At 47.5% G+C, this 20,824-nt stretch overlaps 2 protein-coding genes and 1 pseudogene across 2 annotated transcripts; all 3 read right to left on the bottom strand.

Annotated features, from left to right (window-relative positions):
* Positions 1–780: 780 nt before the first annotated feature.
* Positions 781–8,291, bottom strand: LOC129083028 (free fatty acid receptor 2-like; annotated as a pseudogene).
* Positions 8,292–11,915: 3,624 nt separating this feature from the next.
* On the bottom strand, positions 11,916–12,899 carry FFAR3 (free fatty acid receptor 3). The gene has a single exon (XM_054588860.1). It carries the CDS (start codon positions 12,897–12,899, stop codon positions 11,916–11,918), a length of 984 nt encoding a protein of 327 aa, XP_054444835.1.
* A 3,764-nt stretch (positions 12,900–16,663) lies between these two features.
* On the bottom strand, positions 16,664–17,566 carry FFAR1 (free fatty acid receptor 1). Its single transcript, XM_054588859.1, has one exon. It carries the CDS (start codon positions 17,564–17,566, stop codon positions 16,664–16,666), a length of 903 nt encoding a protein of 300 aa, XP_054444834.1.
* Between the last annotated feature and the right edge of the window lie 3,258 nt (positions 17,567–20,824).

Genomic DNA, 20,824 nt, shown 5'->3' with positions numbered 1-20,824 from the left:
GGGGATTGGAAATAGGACATAACTACTAAAAATTGCCCTGACTCAAGTTTCTTCATGCTAGCCCTGACTCATTTCTCAAAAACTGTTTCTTTTCTTGCACTTTTATAGAACTGAGCCGGCAACTGCTTTGATTGGGGTTTTGGTCATCGGGCTCACATGCAGAATTCTGTCTGGCTGTCCAGACTCTTGCCTGTGCTGGATGGTCAGACCCAGCATGTGGAATCCCTCTCCTTACCAAATCAGAGCCAAGGATATAGCAAACTCTCTGCTGTAGATAAATGAATGCTACTATCTTATAGATACTGAATGGGGAAGATAAAGGATTCCAGGACTGTGATATTTTAGGATAACAGAGCTTGTGGCTTACCATGAAGCAGTACCAGCCATAAATAAGGAAATGTAAACTCTGGGAAAAAGAACAAAAACACTCACCCAGATGTATGAGTTGGATTTGAGATTCTGTTCTTTGCTTCTTAACCTAAGCACAGAAGAACTCACCCTAGTTCTGTTTCACTGTTCCCCCTTTTTTAGCCTTCCTCTGCAAGGATGTAATAAGCTGGCAAATTTAGTCTCCTCTGAAGCTGACACTGGCCATACTTAACCTCCCATTTCCTCTCTCTGCAGCAGGTTCTCCAACTCTTATCCACCCAAGCTCTGTAGCCTCTTCAAAGGCTCTTCAAAAAAGCCTTTCATTAAAGGCTTTGTGGGCAGATGAGGAGGAAAAATAGGAAATGAAGGGGTCGATGCAAGCATCAACAGCACTGAGCAACACCACACACACTACCAGCTTTGACTGCTCCTCTGAAAGAACCCAGCCACATGAGACACATTGTAGGGCCCCAAACAGATCAGGAACTTGAAGAGGGTCACAATGGCCAACCCCCTGGCTCTCTGACACTTCCAGGGCCCGAGCTGGGCCCAGGAGAGCATGATATGCACAAAGCACAAATAGCAGAAAATGGTAACCTCTATGGCGAAGAAAAAGAGGACAAGACAAAGCTCCAGCCTCGCAGAAGGTACCATATCCAGCTGTGCTTGGGGAACATTCTCATAGGAGACAGGGAAGCCTTTGACATCACTCATCACATTGTTGGTTGGTAAGTTATTGGACAGTGATCACAATGCTACAGGTCCAAAGGACAATGTCCAGAAAACCCGAGCAGAAGTCACTCAATACGTAGGCTGGTGGAACTGCTTGTACTGCATGGGGAAAGCCACTCCCAGGTAGCACTCAATGCTAATGCCAGCCAGTAGCCACATACTGTTGTAGGAGCCACAGCCAGTGAGGGTGCAGACTATCTGAAGCAGGTAACAGTGGAAGTCAGATGCAGCCTCAACTATCTTGAAGGGCAGCAGCAGCAGCAGCAGGTGATCCGCCAGTGTCAGGCTGAGCAGAAGGATGTGTACAGGTGCAGGGTGGGGCTGACAGACCCGCCTCACAAAGGGCCAGGTGGTTGGCAAGGAGAACTATGAGAAAAAGATATGATGTAGACAAAGAAAAATCTCAAGCATCTGGGACTTGGGGCCATCCTTTCTGAAGAGAGAAAAGATGAGGTCAGAATCCTCTCTGACCATGGGACTTCCCAGCCCCAAATCAAGTTGAATCCTTTCTCAGCTTCATTGCATCTCCTCTTCTTGTTTCACCAATTGACTATTATTAACCCTTCAAATTGAGTCCTGTTCTGCTTCCTGTGTGTCATGGAGAAAGAAGGCTTCCTTGCTTTCCAGCCAAATTACTTCTTCAGCATCTTCCCCTCTTTCCATTCCCACTCCACTGAGAGAGAGAGAAAGAGTCTCCTAAGAATTCTGATGTCTCAGAAGCTCTCACAGGAAAAGTTCTGAGGCCTTCAAGTCCCCACTGGAAAGGATACTTTTTGAGGGTAGTGACAGTATCTTGTTCACTGTTGTGTCCCTAGCACCTAGAACTGTGCCTGAAACATGGTAGGTGTTCAATGTGTAGGCTGAGTGGAAAGAAATAGGCTGCATCATCACAAAGAAGACAGAAGCCTGAAACTGTCTTGGAGTTTCTCCAAGTTCTGCTCAACCTGGTTGTAGCTTTTTTCTCACTTTATCTTTTCATCTTTTCTTGCCTTAAGATAGTGAGCTTGAACATAGGTTTCTCAGCTCCACTTTTGAAAATGGGAATTTGATTAAGCCTGAAGGAAAAGCAGGTTAAGCTCAAGGTGAATCCCAGATGCCCAGTTTCTTGATATTATGCTGAGCAATTCAAAGAAAATGTGTAGGTTTGGGTGTGGTAACAGAAGGGGCCTGACCTGGGCCAGGTAACCAGGATTGCAGTCCTTACCACTCAGATCAGTCATGTGATTCTGGAAAAATCACTCTAAGTCTTCTCAGCATCAGCTTGTTTTCATTCTGTACCACATATAAGCAGTATTTTCACCAGAACTACCAGAGTCCTCAGTATGATGTCAGCAGATTCATCCTTTTCTCTCTCCCTGAGAAAGCATCTGTACATGAGATTTATGTCATCAAGAGTCACTCCTAGTCTCCTCTAACTAATTATTAAGGTAGACATTTAAAATAAAGCTTTGAGTAGGTAACCTGTTATTGGTAACAAATGATTGGTGCATGTCTGTGCGACTCATTCCCAGATTAGAGAATCTCGTAGAGGACCAGGTGAATAAGGAGGTTCACATCCATTTGGGACTGAGCTCATCTTTTGTTTCCCTCCTGCTCTCACCAGCACCCAGCCCTCACCACCAACATCCTTCCATTACCTTGCCCTTGCCCCCTTTCCCATTTCTATGGCTTCTTTCCTCTGCTCTTGGAGAGTAAACTCCATGCTCTACTCTCTCTTGCTAAGTTTGTCTGCATACATTCCTTCTACCCCAATTCTTCCTAGGATCATAATACCAATAGCCTCTTTCCTAAGCACAAGCAAAATCAGGTGCCTTGCCTTTTCTTGGAGGCAGACAGACAGCTTTTCAAATACATCATGTCTCAGAAGCAAGTGGAACCTTGTCCAACGGAACCACATTTTTCTCTTTCATGAATAACAGGCTTTTACACTTGGAAGAAAAACGTGTTCAGAAAGAGAAAGGTCAATAGTTGAGCTCCTGATGAGGAAGCTTGATCCTCCAAATTCTGTCCCCATCAAACTTATTTCTCCCAGAATCCAGATCACAACTGTTCTTTTGGGCTTCCTCCTTCCACATTCCAAGGAATCTGTTCTGTTTCCTTTTTATGGGCAATTATTCCAAACAATTTTGCACACACATCCACATCCTGCTCCCTTTGTTCTTTCTTTTCCTATTCCTCCCCATCTTTTCTCTCGAGGCCCCTGGCTTCTCACTGCTTCTCTTTCATCAGCTTGTGTGGGGCCCACATTGCTCCCCGGTGGTGCCTCGAAGCAGGCACTTGAAGATAATGGACACAGAGGGTGCTCTGTCTCTCCTCAGGGACTGTGTGTGTCTTGCCACCGGCTGCCTGACCCTGCCAGCAGAGGCTCTTCTTGCCCCTGGAAGAGTGACCCTCAGCCCACTTTCACCAGAAGAAATGATTTCTGTTCACTTAGCTCATTGTTCTCCACCTTGGTACCTAAGTGGTCTCTCTACATTCCTGCAGCTTGGTTCTCCCTCACCCACACAATGCCTGGCCTAAAATGGGCACTCAGGAAGTGGTTTTGATATTTGATATACATGGGATGAAAGCAACATAATAATCTTTTGTTCTCTACCAAATTAATGTGTACCATTTTACTGTGTGCATTTGATTGAGGAAGAGAAACTTACTGGAAAGGCGAAGATTGCTGGATAGAGCTTCTCTAAATTATCTTAAAATGCTAGGGGAGGGGCCTCTTTTCTCCATTACTATCCATGACCGTACAGAGCCGATTCCCAGGTCAGGAACAGAGCTAAGAACACTTTCTTCTAGCAGGTCCAAGACTGTGAGCAATTTCTAAGATTTCAGGATTCTCTCATAAGTCCCCTTCTCATGGGGTCCTATTGTTGAGCCTAGGTAAGATCAGCTCTTCTGGAAGTAACTGTTTTGAAGTTTGTCCTTAGGAAATACATAACATAGTCCCTTGCATATCATAGGCACTTGGTTATGTGGCGTGAAAGGATGAAAGTTGAATGTGCCTGCTCGAGCATACTACCTGGTAATACAAGCAACCAATGCTTGTTGCCTTCTCTCCTTTATCTTCATTCTGTCAGCTTACCAGTAATGGGACATCCTTGGTGCTGGGGTCCTAGGGTCACAGGAGTAGAAAGGGGAATTCAGACTAAGTTCTTTTGTAGAATCATAAGGCTGCATTGACCTCTCACACAGCTGCATCATGGGAGTGGGCAGTGCAACATCTCAAGTCTAAATAAGTCAAAGTTCAGGTTGATTTGCATTAATTATGCATGTGTACTTCCTCTCCACAATTTCCCAGTTTCACCATCACTCTGCTTCCCATTCATGAAATGCCCTGAGCCCTTACTCTGGGGATGTGAATGAACAAGACAGATGGTAAACAAGTAAACAAACCCACCAGGCAAGTTCAAGTGAAGAAAAGAAGCAAAAAGACAAACATAGAGAGACTGGCATGGGCTTTTTTTAGAGAGAGATGTCAAAGGCCTGAGCTGACAAAGGACATTTGGACTGATGAGAAGGAGCCAGCCATGTGAAGAGCATTCCAGGTGGAGGGAACAGCAAGCACCAAAGCCCTGTGGTGCAAACAAGCTCACTGTGTTGGAAGAATGGAAAGGAAACCCATGTGGCTGGGTAGAAGATAGATCAGACTGCTCAGGCTAGAAGACCATGGGGAGAGGACACTGGAGCAAGCTTGAGAGAGCTGACATTTGTCTGAAGTTGGTTGACCTTGAATGATGGTTGTCTCTTCTGTTGACCTTATCTTCCTCTCCTAGTCTTTGATGTGTCCTGATAAGCCAATCAGAATCTGATAACCCCCTTCTGGTTCAAAGCCCTCTTGATATCTTGACAACACAGAGCCACTGCTATTCTCTTCAGCATCCAGCAACGGACTAATGAAGTGAAGACCAGACATGGGAATACTGAAAATGGAACAACTAGGAAACACGTCAAGGTGACAGGAAACAGAGATTCCAGCCAAACATATAGCAGGATACACTCACAGGGAAGTCAAAGAGCAAAGAGGGACAGGGGCCTAACCAGGGAACTGGGTTCAAGGTAGTCACTACTCTCATTTGCAGTTCATCTGTACCCCTTTGAAACCACACAAACTATCTAAGATCAAGAAACCTTACCTGTTATGTTTCCTCAATGCCTCCACTCCACCAACTGCTGCTGCTCTGGGCTCTCACTTCCAGCATCTCAGGAGTAGGATTCCAGGTGACAGAGACTTTGCTTCTCGATCCTTTCAGTTGCTCAGGCCCCAAATCTGAGAGATACCTTCTCTTTCTCTACCATTTACTCCATCAACAAATCTTCAAACTATATCCCAAATCCAATCAGTCTTCACTGCTACAAGTCTACTGCTACCATTCTTTTTTAAATATTTTACTTATTTTCAGAGAGAAGGGAAGTGAGGGGAGGAGAGAGAGAGAAAAAGGGAAAGAAACATTAATGTGTGTTTGCCTCTTGTGTACCCTCAACTGGGGACCTGGTCTGCAACCCAAGCATATACCCTAACTGGGAATCAAACCGGCAATCTCTCGGTTTGCAGGGCAGCATTCAACCCACTAAGCCACACCAGCCATGACTACTGCTACCATTCTTGTTCAGACTCTCATTACCATCTCTTGCCTGCTTTCCTTAGTAATCTATCTGGGCTACCTGCTTCTGTTTTTGGCCCTTTCAATCTGTCATCCACACAGCAACCAGCATGACCTTTTGGAACACAAGTAGGTAATATCCATGCACTACTCAAAATCCCATAGTCTCCTCATATCTTGTCAAAGGCACAGTCCTACAGCGGCCTACAGTTCCACTGTGTCAGCTTCCTATTCCCCTCACTCTCTGACCTCCGAGTATTCCTCTCTCTCTCTCTCCCTGTTACTTGGGACACATTTCTAGGGGAACAATTTGTTGATATCTTATAAATTAAAAATCCTATGCCATCTGATCTAACAAGTTGACCTCTGTGAGTTTATCATATAGATATACTTTCCCATGTTCACAAAGAAGAATGTTTCACAGAGTTTTCTCTTGTTTGTTCTGTGCTGAAAAAAGACTGGGAACAACTCATATTTATCAGTGAAGGGTTTGGTTAAATAAAAACTATGGGCCATCCAACAGTAGAAGCACTGTGCATCCGTTACAAAGAATGAAGCAATTCTACATATGCCAGTGTAGATCAGACTCAGAGATGTACTGTTAAATGAAAAAAGCATAGTATAAGAATAGTGAGTTGTAAGAGAAGGGGGTATATACGCACACATTCACTCAGTGTGTACTTGGAGAGCAGCCCCCAAGGGACACCTCTCCCTGGTGATGGGCAGTGAGAGCGAACGGGCGTTGCTGCACAGAGCTGGTGTTATATTGAGACAAGACAGTCAACAGATTGAGAAACAGATATAAAACATCGAACTGGGGGCTAGGCTGGTATGATAAAGGAATGCAGAGATTGGAAAAGCAGAGTATGGAACAGAGAGTGAGGGCAGTCCTAGGACACCTCTCAGAGGAGGTGATATTTGAGCAGAGACCTGCAAGAAAGAAGGGTATGAGGTGTGAGACTGCTGCGGGAGTCCAGGCAAGGGACAGCAAGCCTAAGATGAGTCACAGCATGTCAGAGGGGTCAGGAAGGTCAGAGTGACTGACCTTCCTCACAAGGAAACCAAGTGAGGAGAGAGTTGTGGGAATGAGGTCAGGTCAGTCATCAGGGCCCAGATCATGTGGGGCCTTGTGGCCATGTCAGGATGTAGAGTGACATCCGGCGTACAATGGCAGAGTTGTGCTATAACCTGCTTCACATCTCCAAAGGATCCCTTTGGATGTTGGGTGAGGAGTAGATTGGGGAAAAGAATACCCAGGAGACTGTTAGCAGTGGTTTGTCTCCATATAGCCTTTTATACTGCTAATTTTTTTTTTCTGAGTATGTGTGTGTGTGATCTTGCTTAAAAAAGACATTAAAAATAAGAAAAAATATTCATAGCTAACAGTTATTATGTATTGTGAGCTGTGTTGCTCATTACAGTGAACACCTAGAATTAAGGTTAGATGGTTCATGGCAGTGGCAAACAGTGCAGTCCACACAGCTGAGCCACAGTCTTCTCTTCTATTGGGCAGCCCCAGATAGGAGAGCGGATCGTATCAAAGTAGACAAAGAACAGAAAATGGGCAGCCTCGTAGCCCTTGGAACAATGAGCCACACTCCAACCCATAGTTGGCATCATCCAGCTTCCGGGTCTTTGCCAGCTGAATAGATATCAAACAATGTCTCTTTGCTGTTTTAAAGGAGGAAAAAAATGACTAATGGGTTGAGAGTCTCTCATTAGAATGCAGGTTTTCTTAGCTTATAATCTTCATGAGTGGTCTTAATTGTAGCAACAGAGGCCAGCTCTGGCTAATTTAAGGACTGTGTGATAAAAATGTTAGATGGCTCAGAGATTTTCCAGGAAGGCTAGTGACCCAGGCCTCGAGAGTAAAGGAAACTGCGCAGCCAGGACCCCATGGAAGTCATGCTACTGACCCAGTCCAATGAGGACACAGGAGTCCCTCCCTCCCAAACACACAGACACTGAACACTGGGCCCTACAGCCACATTTTATTTGCACTACTACTGCCACCACCAGAATTAATGCTCCACTGCCCTGCCTTCTTGTATCATTTTGTAGCTTCAGATTTAGAATTTGGGCAGGTGCACCTGATTGCTGAAACACAGGAGGGAAGCACGGAAAACAAAGTACCAGTATTATCAGCTTCTCTAGTGGGAGTGGGACTCTGCTTCCCACTAAGACTCAGAATTCATACTTGGGCAGTTCCCTAAACATGGGAAGGGGTTCAGATGCTAGGCAACCGAAGGATGGCTGATGTCCTTAGAGCCGGGCCTCTCAGGGGTAGGGACAGGCCAGTCCACTTCCATTTTTTGAGGTTCCCAAAGTATGAAAAAAAAGTGATGAAATGCCAAAATTGGATTATAATAGAAGAGCAGCATTCTTAAATAAAATAATAAATGTAATTGTTCTGTTCTTTTCTCAAAAGAGTTTTAGGATTTTATTTGCTTGTTCTTGGCAGAACTCATTGAAGTGTAAAGTCAGAAATGAGCCACGGGTTAAAAGTTGGGTCCTGTCAAGGTTTTTCTGTGACTGTATGTTTAACCTTACCTGGTGATCATGTCCAAAGAGTGATTGTGAGGCCTGGGCCATATCCCCTCTGGGCCAGCACTGTGCCAGGCCCTGTGTGGGCAAACTGTCCAGTGCTGCCATGCTCTGACCCACTCTTGGGCAGCAGCCCCCTCTACATCTGGTCATTCAAGAGCCAAGAGGTGCCATGGATGTCATGCAGATGCTAAGAGCCAAAGAGGCAAATGACTGCCCCCTGAGGCCATCTAGAATTGAATATAAGCATGCTATTAAATGAGCTGAACTTGACAAGACTCAAGTAAACACTAAGTTTATTTTTCCCCTACACCCTTTCTTTCTGCAGCTTGCTTAGCTCCTTGGGTGCCATGGCTTCTTCAAGCATTTTTAGATGATTAAAAAGTCCAGTCCAGTTTAATAATCACACAGCTCCAGGCCAGAGTTATACCAAAATTCCCAATCTTATTCCAGTGTCACGTGTCCCTTCCAGCCCTGCAATGCCTCAGGCTCACAGCCCAGAGGAGGCCAGCCACTGGGATTCCTCTTTTTTGGCTCTCTCTCATCTCATCTCTTCTCCCGCTCCTTGGTTTTTACTTTGAACTCACCTCAGGCCCTGCCCTATGGGCAGAGAGTAGGTATAAGGGGTGGCAAATATATAGCTGATCTGGTACAGCATTGCTCTTTTAGGCTGACCCTTAGGGTGGTATTATTTATAAAATGACTCTATTCTGGCTCCTCAGCAAAGGGCTATTATTTGGTCCAAGGGAGCCATGCACCTTTGCTGCATTGTTGGTGGGCCAGCAGCTCACTTCCAGTGTAGCCTTCTTCCTCATTTTGCTCTGCCAGGCCAAATGAGCCACGTTTTGATTTCTACCAGCAAGCACTGGCATCAGCCTTGTGTCCTCTAGACTTCAGGGCCATGTCAAGTGATGAAATGCCAAAATGGGATTATAATAGAAGAGCAGCATTCTTGAATAAAATAAGAAATGTAATTGTCTTGGAGTCCCTCTATTGTGCATCTTTTTTAGAAATCCTCACCTGAGGATATGGTTATTGATTCTAGAGAAAGAGAGGAAGGTGGGGTGGGGGGAGAGAGAGACAGTAATCGGTTGCCTCCTGTACTCACCCTGACCATGGTTTGAACTGCAACATTGGTATGTGCCCTGACCAGGAATCAACAGTGCAACACTTAACTGAGCCACCCAGCCAGGGCTATTGTACATCTTACTTGTGAGTGGGAAGCTCTCCTCATCTTCCCACTCAGGTCAGAACACCGCACTCACAGAACAGTCCTCAATGTCTGCCTCTTCCGCTTCCCAGTTCCTTGTATGTGGCCTGGAGGGGGTCTTGAGCAAGTGCTGACAGAACCAGTTTTCAGAGTCTACATGGATGGTCTAACACCCCCCATTAGGTTGGGCTGTGGCAGTGCTTGGTATCTGTCGACTGTTCATGGCTGAAACTAAAACAGCGAAGGTCCCCTTTTCATACCCTGTATTCATTTCATAGATGTCATTCTCAGTGCTGTCGTCTGTGAAGACAGCAGAATGATGCCAATCCCTCAAACCTATTTTACAAGTTAAAGAGATCATCTATGGAGGAAATCTTTTCCAAATTGCAAAGCACACCACCCGCTCTGCTCTTTGCTTATCTCACAGGCCAGTGCCACGGTCTCCACCTGTGTCAGCCACACTGTGCAAAGGAATGACGCTCTCACTTGTGAGGCCGGCCTTCAGGGAGGCCAGTTCTGAGCAATCCCAAGTGCACCAGCTACAACCACACCTTTTCTCCCTCACTGTAGAAAGCTTATGAGCCAGACTCTTACTGTTACAGGGTCAGCCTTGGCTCTGTGCCATATTTTTTTCTAAGTTAATGTTTAAAAATCTCTCTCTAGCTGTTATGATAGGAGGCTCCTCCTAAAAGGATATGATACAGTACCAGAAAGGTTGTTGTCATGTGTCTCAAGGGTCCATAGGGACCCACCACTTTGGGGGAAATCCTGTGCCTGCATTTGGCAGTGGCTAGAGGCCAGTCTGGGGAGACTGATGGAGCAGTGCCAGAAGTCTATTATGTTTTGAACTCATTGCTGGTGAGTCTCTGCGACTGGCGCACATGAGGCTGGTCAGAAGGGCTCTGTCTGGGTGTGATTATCCTGATGGTCACCGTTTGGGGTATGTTTTTGATCTTGTGTCAGCAAGAGAAACGGCATTGTCCAAGAGCATGTATGTGCTGGCCCTCCACTAATGAGGCCTTCCCACACATTTCCTGGTCATCTACCCTGTTGGTCATCACCTGGTGGCGTGTCCTGCCCACATTCCCCTCTCTTCCAGTGATGCCACCCTCATTTTTCTCAGAGAAGACATTCTTCCTGTTTTCAGTGCCTGAGGTTTGAGGGGTGGGCACTTGAAGGCCTGACTGTGTTAAATGATTTATCCTCATGATCTCAGCTAACCTCACAGCACCACTGATTTTTCAGACAACTTGAATTTCTGTGCCCTCTCTTCCAGCTTGGTTAGAATCAAGGTGGTAAATGTTTTTCCATTATTAGGGCTTTAATTATTTTTAATTGTTTAATAATGCATGAATAAATCTCTATTACAATAAAACAACCCAGAAGTAAACTGTGAAATACCTCTTTACTTCTCCCTGACACTTCTCCCTTCCTAGGGGCAATCTTTCTTTTGTTTAGACCCATATATGCACATTACAAATGTATAGTTTTCAAAAGTAAATAAATAAATAGAATAACACTATATATATTGTTTTGAAACTTTATTTATCACCTGGGTGATCTTTCCATGTCAGAATATACATATCTACTATATTTTTTTCTAATGGCATTTTATTTTAGGACCATCTTATAATTTATGCAGCCATTTAAGCCCATTCCCTCATCTGTAAAATAGAATAATTACCTGCCACATGGTAATTGAGAGGGTTAAAGAAGATAACATGTCGGCCATTACTGTTGTCCCTCCAGCCCAGATCTCCTCCCAGCATCCAAGCATCTTATTGTTTAGCCCTTTCCCTTCAGAGTCTAGGTGTTTTATCCTTCCATCCACCAATTCCACCTGACCCACATATACCATAAAAAAACAGAATAAGGAAAGACAATACTTGCTATCAAATTTATTTAGGTAATTTTTGTTCTGTCATTTTTCATAAATGTCCCTGAAAATACGAATTTATTGAATGATGGAAACTTTCGCAAAAGTCCACAGGAGAACAGGATGCCCCTTCGTACCTGGAGTCCTGCATCCCGCACTCCTGGCCTGCCGGGTCAGCAGCTCTTAAGGGCAGATGCTTCTCTCCTGTCCCAAGTCCCTGGGCAGCTTCCTCAGATGCTGGACACTGCTCTTACCTCCTCTTTTACACTCAGGAAAGCACAGGAGCTCTCCAGCTGCCGTGGGGAACTCATTTATCTCCAGAGCCCTCTCTCACCTTGACTACTCCTCAGGGCCTAATTCATAGCATGTGGGGAGATGGGCAGGGAGGGCAGCATGGTGAAATCAAGAGTTGGGCTTTGGCGAGCACATCCTGAGGAAGGCTGGGTGCCCGCTCCCCGCTGGCTGCGTCCGTCCCCGACTGCCACTCTCAGGTCCCGCCTGACTTGAGCTAGGAACTGCCCTGTGGACGAGATGTCTTTTAGTCCAGGCCACTCAGCCACCCACTCCACAGCTCTCAAAGAGTCCACTACTTGTTCCCTACCTTGGACATCTCCTGAAGTTGCCCCTCTCCTCCGTCATTCTTCTGTTTCAAGCTGCTCTCCTGCCTCCAAAGGCCCCAGATCCCAGTCAGCCTACCCAGCAGCCTCTGAAACTCAGCTCGAAACCCCGATGATGAGAAGTAGTAGACCAGGGGATCGACACAGGAATTCAGGGTGCTGAGGAGCAGCACGTAACTTCTCCACGTTGGGCTTTCACCCTGGAGGTAGCCTACAACATGGGACACGTTGTAGGGCCCAAAGCAGACGAGGAAATTAAGCAGTGTGGCTGCCACAAGCCCTGCCACCCTTTTCCGCCGGTGATGGCTGGCTCCCCTACTGAGCATGCACAGCAGGCGGCTGTAGCAGTAGCTGGTGATGAGCAGGGGCACCCCAAAAAGGACAACAGCCATCTCCAGCCGGACAGGCAGGAGGACAGCCAGCTGATCCTCCTGGAATTTCAGGTAGCAGGTGCCATTGGCACCCTGGCTGTGCGAGGAGTTCCCCGAGAATTCAGTGACGTAGACCACGCTGCAGTGTGCACCCGTCAGGAGCCAGCAGGCCCCGCTGACCAGGCCAGCCTGGCCCAGCCTGGGCCGGGTCTTGTACCACAGTGGGTAGGCCACACTCAAGAAGCGCTCGATGCTCACAGCTGCCAGGAAGAGGGAGGTAAGGTAGATGGTAGTAAAGAAGAGGAATCTGGAGAAAGGGCAGAAGATGAAGGGCAGGGGCCAGCGCATGCCGTTGGCTGCTTCCACCATCCGCAGGGGCAGGAAGAGCAGCAGGAGCAGGTCCGAGAGGGTCAGGTTCAGCAAGAGCACGTCCACGGCCACCGGGCGGCGCTGCAGCTTGCCCACGAAGATCACCAGAGCAGCCAGGTTGAGGGGGAGCCCCACGAGGAAGGTGAAGAGGTACACGGAGAAGCAGAGCCACTGATTGCCATGGAAGAAGGACCAGTCCAGGCTTGTGTCCATGGTAATGGCCACTAGAGACAGAGAGGAAAGAAAGAGAGATGACAGTGTGGGTGGAGATCTTGCACCAGCAGCATCTCAACAATACACAGGCAACATTGTCACCAGCCCCACTTCCTCATGCCCCCTGGTGCTTTCTCCAGTGGGACCAGCTGGCCTGTCTCCTATTGCTGGCCCCAGTAAAGCAAGCATCAAGCTGCTCGTCCATATAGCCACTCAGGGACCAGTACTCACCTGCTTGTTTGAGAACCCAAGTGTTCTGCCTCTCAGCACCTTGAGGGTTCCTCCAGAACAAATGCAGTTAGCTATTCATCTGACAGAACTTATAAAGACCTGGCAGTGGCCATGACGTCACTCACTGCTGAGCGACGGGACAAAAGATGCCTTTAGCTCTGTTAGCAGAGCTGCACAGTATGCAAAATGAAGAGCAAATTCCACACATGTAGGCCTGGCTGCTAGGGCAGCCTCTGACAGAATGCCTTAACCAAGCCGGGCCAGACTTCGTCCTTCCCTCCCTGATTCTCCAGTTGCATGTATCTGCTTCTCTAGAGTGGCACTCATCCTGTGTGTCTTGTAAGGGCAGGAAGCACAATGCAGTGATGGAGAGTATGGGGCCAGAGGCCTGGGTTCAATGTCAGCTCTGTCACTTATTAACTCTAATGGGGGGCAAGTGACTTAAACTCTCTGAAACTCTGCTTTCTCATCTAAAACAGAGATAATCATAGTACCAGTCTAATGTGTTATATTGTAAATTAAATAATTAATACATGTCAAATGCTTAGAAGGGAGCCTGACATGTTACAATGAGAACTCAACAGATGTTAGCTGCCATCGTCCCAGTTACTGGTGTGAACTCGTCTCTGGGGTGAGGGTAATAATAATATTAATAGTGATGGTGATGGTGGTGATGATGATAGCAGCTACCTTTTAGGGGGCACATGATCTATAGCAGATACTCTGCTTCTCAGGGTATCACCATTATGTCTTGAAATCCTCGTGCCTTCCAGTGTGGAAGTGACTTGCTCCAGGTAATACAACTCTTTTAAGTATCACCACCAGAATTCAAACCCAAGTTCTGTCCAGCTTCAGACATTATTTATTTATTCATTCAAATATTTATGGAATAAAATGAGATACCATTTCACTCACATGCCACTGAAATAGCTATAAGTAAAAACGTCAGATAATACCAAATATTGGGAAAGATGTGAAGAAATGGGAATCCTCACATATTGCTGGTGAGAATATGAAATGGTGGAGTCACTTTGGAAAGCAATTTGACAGTTTCTTAAAAACGTAAACATAAACTCACTATGTGAGCCAATTCCCTTATAGGTATCTACTTAAGAAAAATGAAAACATACGTCCACACAAAATCTTGTTCATAAATGTTCAAATAGCACCGGTCCTAACAGCCAGAAGATGGAAACATCACTCGGTGGTCCATCAGCCAGCAAACGGATAAACCGGGTGGCATATCCACACAATAAAACATGATCTAGCAATAAAAAGGAATGAAATACCTATGTGTACTATAATGTGGATGAACCTCAAAGACATTATGCTAAGCGAAACAAGACAGAGATATGAAATGTCCAGAACGGACAAATTTATAGAGACAGCAAGTAGGTTACTGGTTGCCTGAGGAGTGGAGGTGGAAATGGGATGCGCTGCAAATGAGCTTGGGGGTCGTACTAGGGTGATGAAAATATTCTAAATTGTATTATAATGATAGTTGCACACCTCAGGAAATTTACTAAAAACCACTGTATTGTACACTCCAAATGGGTGAATTTTATTATATAAAAATGTTATGTCAAATAAGCTATTAAAAGTACAGCAGTGAACAAAACAAAGTTTCTGTTGCCGTGGTGCTTACATTTGGTAATAGGGGTGTGGGGGTAGAGGCTGAGTGGGAGGATAATACAGACAGCACTGGAGGAAGCATTGCAGGCGGAAGGAATGGTGGGTGCATAGGCTTGACCTGCTGGGGCAACTGGTAGAAGGTTTAGGGCTCGAGCGGCGATGGTCAGGAGACGATGCCAAGGGTGGTCAGGCAAGGAGGCCCCATTGGCTCCAGGGAGGAACTGAAATCTCCCCTAAGAGGGGGAGCCACAAGTAACTGGAAGAAGTGGCCCAGCAGCACATGCTCTGGAGCACTGGGAGAAAGAGTAGTCCTTGGGGTTACTGGGAGGGGCAGTGGGGCCACCTGAGCTTTTACCAAAATTCTTTGGTGTCACCACTGTACAGGGAATAAAACTGTTTCTGCCTCCCACAGAGCCTCTGGCAAGTTACTTAACTTCTCTGGTATGTTTCCATATTTATAAAACAAATGATAAAACTTTCTTTGGAGGGCTATCGTGAACATTCATTCATTCAGCAAACATTTGCTGACAACCTACTATGTGTTAGATTCTCTTCTAGGTGCTGGGGATATATCAGCAAATAAAACAAAATTCCTTGCCCTTGTAGACATTTACACATGAAAAGAGATAACTTGTATAAACCAATTCGCACACAGCTACCACTTTTGTTGCTCCTGTATGTTCACGGCATTACTATCATTAGAGGAACAATTAGGCTTCCTACACAAGACCTCATCAGAGCAGATGCCCAAGCGTCTGTCTCCTGTATGTCCACTCTCTTCTGCCCACTTTCTCATGCCACCATTCATCTTTGCAAAATGGACCCCAAGGATAGACATTAATCCAATAGCCCAAGTTTTCCAAATGTCTCCTGACCTTTGGGGGTCCTGCCTTAAAGGATCACATCCTACATCTACCCATTCCTTGCTGTAGGACCTTGGGCAAATTTCTTCACCTTGCAAAATGAAGATTATAATGGCTTCAGATCTGTAGCTAACTCATGCAGTACCTTTGTGCAAATTAGGAAAAGGTGCCCCCTCCAGGTGAACACAGCCCTGCTGTGTACCCAGTGTCCCGTTTGAGGAGTGGGTGGTGTTTTTGTTCAAATTAGAATGAGATGCTGCTTCTCCCAGATGGAGGCCACCCCGAGCCAAGCGCATGGCTTGGTGGGCAAAGTACAGGCTAGAATTCAGTCAGTGTTTTCCCCTCTCCCTGGCACCCTCATACAGTGAACAATCTGCCCATCTAAACCACAACTGCATGGCTAAATCAAAGGACTGTGTGCAGATGACATGAGACAACACTTGTAAAGCACTTGGCATGGTGGCTGTCACATGTTAGAGAATCTATATTTGTTTGTAACTATTTCTGGTGTTGCTGAACCATCCCTTCCAACTTCCTGTTCATAGTTCCAATGCTGCCCCCTTGTGAGTTCCATATGGTATCACAGTGCCTTTATTTTGCTTCCTGCCTCCTCTTTCATTCAGAAATTTTGTTCTTTCCTAGGAAAAGATTTAGGAGTATCATCTCCCAAAGTGTACCATCAGAGGGGCAGTTCCTCTAGATTAGAAACAAACTTCCCTCCTTCCCCACTGGTGAAAGGCCTCTGCCCATAGCACATGGGCAGACAGGCAAGTAAGGACCAAGGAGAGAAGAGGCACATCAGGGGAGTCATGCTGTTGTGTGTAGAGATAAACTCACCTTTCTCCTGTGACTCAGCTCCTGCTCTCCACTCTTCTCTCCCACTGAGATGCAGTCTTTCCCAGTGCAGTCCTTCCTGAAAGTGGCTCCAGGGGTGCCCCCAGGCAAGGCCACCCTGCCGTGCCTTTGGAGCAGCCCCCACCAGGGGCCTAACAAAGCAGCTGGGGTCTGCTGCATGTTCCTTCTCTCTAGCAGTGGCTACTACTTCTGGGCTGTACCCCCTTTCATTCTTGCCACACATGATGTTCCATGGCCAAACCCACCTCCCAAGTAGCCTGTCACGAGTGGGTTGAGCACAACGCTCCAAGCACCTGTAAGGAGCCCCAACTTTCGCCAGCGGCCTCCCATGTTGGGGCGCAGGAAGCCAGCCACATTGGAGGCGTTGTAGGGTCCCAAGCAGAGCAGCAGTGTGAGCAGAGCCCCACCAGCCACCCAGGCTGCTCTTAGTTTCCGTCTGTGGCTCAGGCCTGAGCCGGCTAGTGCCCGCAGGCAGCCCACATAGCAAAAGGCCGTGATGGTCAGTGGCAGAAAGAAGAGCAGGAGAGAGAGGCTGAGGCGAGCAGGGCCCGCTGAGGCTGGGTCCCAGGCCTCCAGGCAGACCGGAGAGCCATTGACTGGTATGTTGATGCCCAGGGAGCTGGTGGTATTGTCCATCCAACCTCCCGGAGCCTCCAACCCAAAGACCAGCCCCAGATGACAGAGGACAAGGGCCCATATGGCCACACACACGCCCCAGGAATAGCAGGGCCTCCGGGCGGCTTGGTAGCCCAAGGGGAAGGCGGCTCCTAGGTAGCGGCCAACACTCAGGGCAGCCAGGAAGCCACCACCTGCATAGAGTGGAGCAAAGTGGGCCAGGGCAAAGGCCGGACAGAGCGGGGCTGGCAGAGTCCAGACTCCTGCAGCCAGGGCCTCCACTGCCTTCAGGGGTAGGGAGGCTGCCAGCAGGAGGTCCGAGCAGCCCAGATGGAGGGCATAGACAAGGCTGGGGGTGAGGCGGAGCCGGGCATGGGTCACGGCACCCCTGATGGCCAGGGTGTTGAGCGGGAAGCCCAGCCCAAATGCGACCACATAGAGGGCAAAGGAGAGCTGTGGGGGCAGGTCCATGGGTCACAGTGGCCTAATGGACTCCTGCGTTCACTTGTTTCCTGCCGTCAGATGTTAGGCCCGAAGAGGGACACTCTTGGAATCACAAACTGGCTTCAGCACTGCTCAGGGTGTTAGAAGCCATCTGGAGACAGGGGCCCACGGAGGGAGGAGGCAGCCAGTTAGCAGGGAAGCCTGGACGAGAAGTGAGGCTGCTCGCCCTCAGTCCTCTGCTTTCCTTCCACTGTATCCTCTCTTAAAATGATAAATGTGATAGAGGATTGACAGAAGATAGAACAAAATCTTGCAGGTACCAGAAGCGTGAAGGCTGCTTAATTTCGGAGACTCTGGGAAGAGAAGGGGTAGATAGAATTAAAAACAGAGTTGGGCTCCACAGTATGTGCTTTTCTTAGACATGGAAGTTAGATGTCTGCTTGTACTCTCCTCCCCCCCAATTCTCTGGAAAGAGAAGGAGCTGCTCCCCGACAGTGGATCACCTGTCCCGCAGTGGAGGGTCGGTGGTAGCTCCTAGCCAAGGGAAGAAGTTGGGGTTTGGGTAGAGTGGAGCTTGCAGCAAAGGGCAGACAAAGGCAGCCTCAGGAGAAAACCCAAGGGAATGACCTTAGCTGACTTCAGGGGCACCGTAAGCAAGGGGATCTGAGAGTGCGGGAAATAATTGTTGGTGTAAAGAGGAGCCACAGAAAGAAGGACTCACCTCTTGTGCTGCCAGCTGCCTCTGAGGCTCACGAGTCCCCTTCCTGGGCTGAGGGAGGGTGCCTGGGATGCGCAGTGAGCCAGAAGGAAAAGAAGGGTGGGGTGGCAGGGCCATTAGCCCAAGGCACTAGCAGCCTGGATGAGCAGCTAATGGGGCATCTCCTGCAGGAGCTGAGGCCAGATGGAAGGAGGTAAGGTCTAGAATGACGTGAACACGGGTAGGGGAGATGGCAGAAATGTGGAATTTTCCTGGGTAAGTGCAGAGTGCAGAGCCAGCACCTTGGAGGAGCAGGACTGGTAACACACAACTGGAACACAGATTTATCTGCGCCCCTCTGACCCCCCAACACCCTGTTCAAACCTTTCCTGGGGTAAAATTTTCTCTAGTCCTGGAGGAGTTCCTGAGCAGGCCTCCAGTCACTTTAGTCACCCACAGCATCTCAATTTGGTCATTTTTATGTGGGAGAATGAAATAACTATTCTGAAGTACAGCCTGTGCTCTCGTCCCCTGCCATGCACAGGTGTGGGCATGTGTTGTGAGGAGAGCACTCCATTCTCCCTCTTCTTTCCCCTTTGGCTTGATGACACTGGTTCTGACCCTTCCGGTGTAAGCAGGAGGGGGAGGAGGAGAGACAACGGACAAGCAAATCTGGTTTGGTGGCACGAGGCTAACCCAGTTGTGGTCTCCACTCTGCCTCCCTGGCTGCATGGATGTCAAAGGGGGCTCCTTCTGGGCCCTTGTAGGGACATTGACTGGTACAGTGTGTGCTCCAGTTGTCTGCTTAGCTTTCCTCTCTCAGCCTCTGGGAATTCGGCCATTTACCTCCTGCTGGGATCACCTTGCCCTTCCAGGAAGACCTCCTCAGTCAGATTTAAAATGCTCTGAGGCTGTCTCTGTTGTTCTCTCTCTCTCTCTCTCTCTCTCTCTGACTTTACAGGTGTCTCCCTCTTTCTCTACCTCTACCCTGTCCCTGTCCCTGTCCCTATCCTATCCCTATCCCTATCTCTACCTCTACCTCTGTCTCTGTCTCTGTCTCTCTCTGTCTCTATCTGCTGTCTCAGACTGACAACATGTCCTCTTGACTTCAGTTTTCTTGGGTGTGCATGAGGGTCACCAAGCTATTGTGCCCATCCCACATTCCAACTCACCCAAATAAGTAAATAAGCTTCTTTGAGTGGTTTTCTTCGAGTGCTTCTCACCAGGCTTCAGGTGGGGACAGCATATCAACAACTCCCTCCAAAGAAACAATCTAATTTTCTTTTTCTACCTCAGTCATTAAATTGGTTTCTGGTAGCCTCCCTTCCAAGTCCCATTGATGATACTTAGCCCTTCTCTTGAAATGTAGAACTTGCCACCTCTTGTTTAGGATTTTCTCTTTGGAAAACACTGAGAAACTGACAGAACCAAGGGAAAAATCAAGAGCAGTGCCATTTCACCTCCTGTAACAAGTGTTTGGGTGAAGAACAAAACTGGGTGTAAAGCGAGACATCAAGTCTTCAGGATCTCTGCTCCGAGCTTGCCCACCTGATGGTTCAGGTCTCTGGCCAGAGCTACCTCCTCAGAGGGCCTTCCTTGATCCTTCCATCCAAACAGACCCCTCCCCTGTTCCCATCTCTCTGTATTCATCTTGTGTTGTGTTTATTCAGAGCACTCACTGTTAGAGACATCAGATTTGCTAGCTCCTCTGCTAGAATGTTGGTCAGTGAGAGCCAAGATCTCTGTCTGCTCTGTCCACTGCTTTTTGCACACCTAGTAGTGGCTCAGGGAGTTGAAGAGTCATCTGCCTCGGTCCTGGGAGGGCAGTGAGATCTGGGGCTGGGTGGAAGGCTGTCCATGGCCTAGAGTCTAAGCCTAGAGCTTCCTGGACACCTGCTGTGCATGCCTCAGCAGTGCCTATGAGTGGCCACATCTCTTGGTCAATTGGTCATGAAGTAGATTTACGTCAGCAGCCAGACTCAGGGACAAGATGGAAAGGTACTCACTGGTTGCCAGGAAGCCTGAGACAAGTTTCGTCAGGCTCAGGCCTGACTCCAGCAGCCTCTCCAAAGGGACCCTTCCCTAAAACTCTTTGGGTACCCCAGAGATCCCCAAATTAGGACTATGTCATATCTTTTAAGATTTTATTTATTTTTAGAGAGAGGGGAAGGAAGGGAGGAAGAGATGGAGAAGAATATTGATATGAGAGAAAAACATCAGTCAGTTGCTTCTCATAAATGCCCCCACCAGGGACCAAACCTGCAACACAGGCATGTGCCTAGGAGCAAACCAGTGATCTTTGACTTTGCAGAATGACGCCCAACCAACTGAGCCACACTGGTCAGGGCTGTCATATCTTTTTTGTACCCCAATAACTGGCTCTGAGCTGGATGCGTTGTTATATGCTCAGGAAATGTCTGCCACATGAATGGTTGAATGATACTGGACTTCATTTTCAATACAGAAACCCCCAAACCCCCTCCTTCTCATTTAAATGATTCTTGGAGTCTCCTCTTGCTCTAGAAAAACTGGTGGTGCTCACAGGAAATCAAACGTGGGACAGAGTAGACTGAAGAAATCAGTGTCTT

This window comes from Pteronotus mesoamericanus, unplaced genomic scaffold (assembly GCF_021234165.1).
Source record: "Pteronotus mesoamericanus isolate MK-2021 breed Mesoamerican mustached bat unplaced genomic scaffold, CSHL_Meso_final scaffold_165, whole genome shotgun sequence".
In the NCBI taxonomy this organism is placed as follows: domain Eukaryota; kingdom Metazoa; phylum Chordata; class Mammalia; order Chiroptera; family Mormoopidae; genus Pteronotus; species Pteronotus mesoamericanus.
This window is presented reverse-complemented; position numbering and strand designations above follow the sequence as displayed.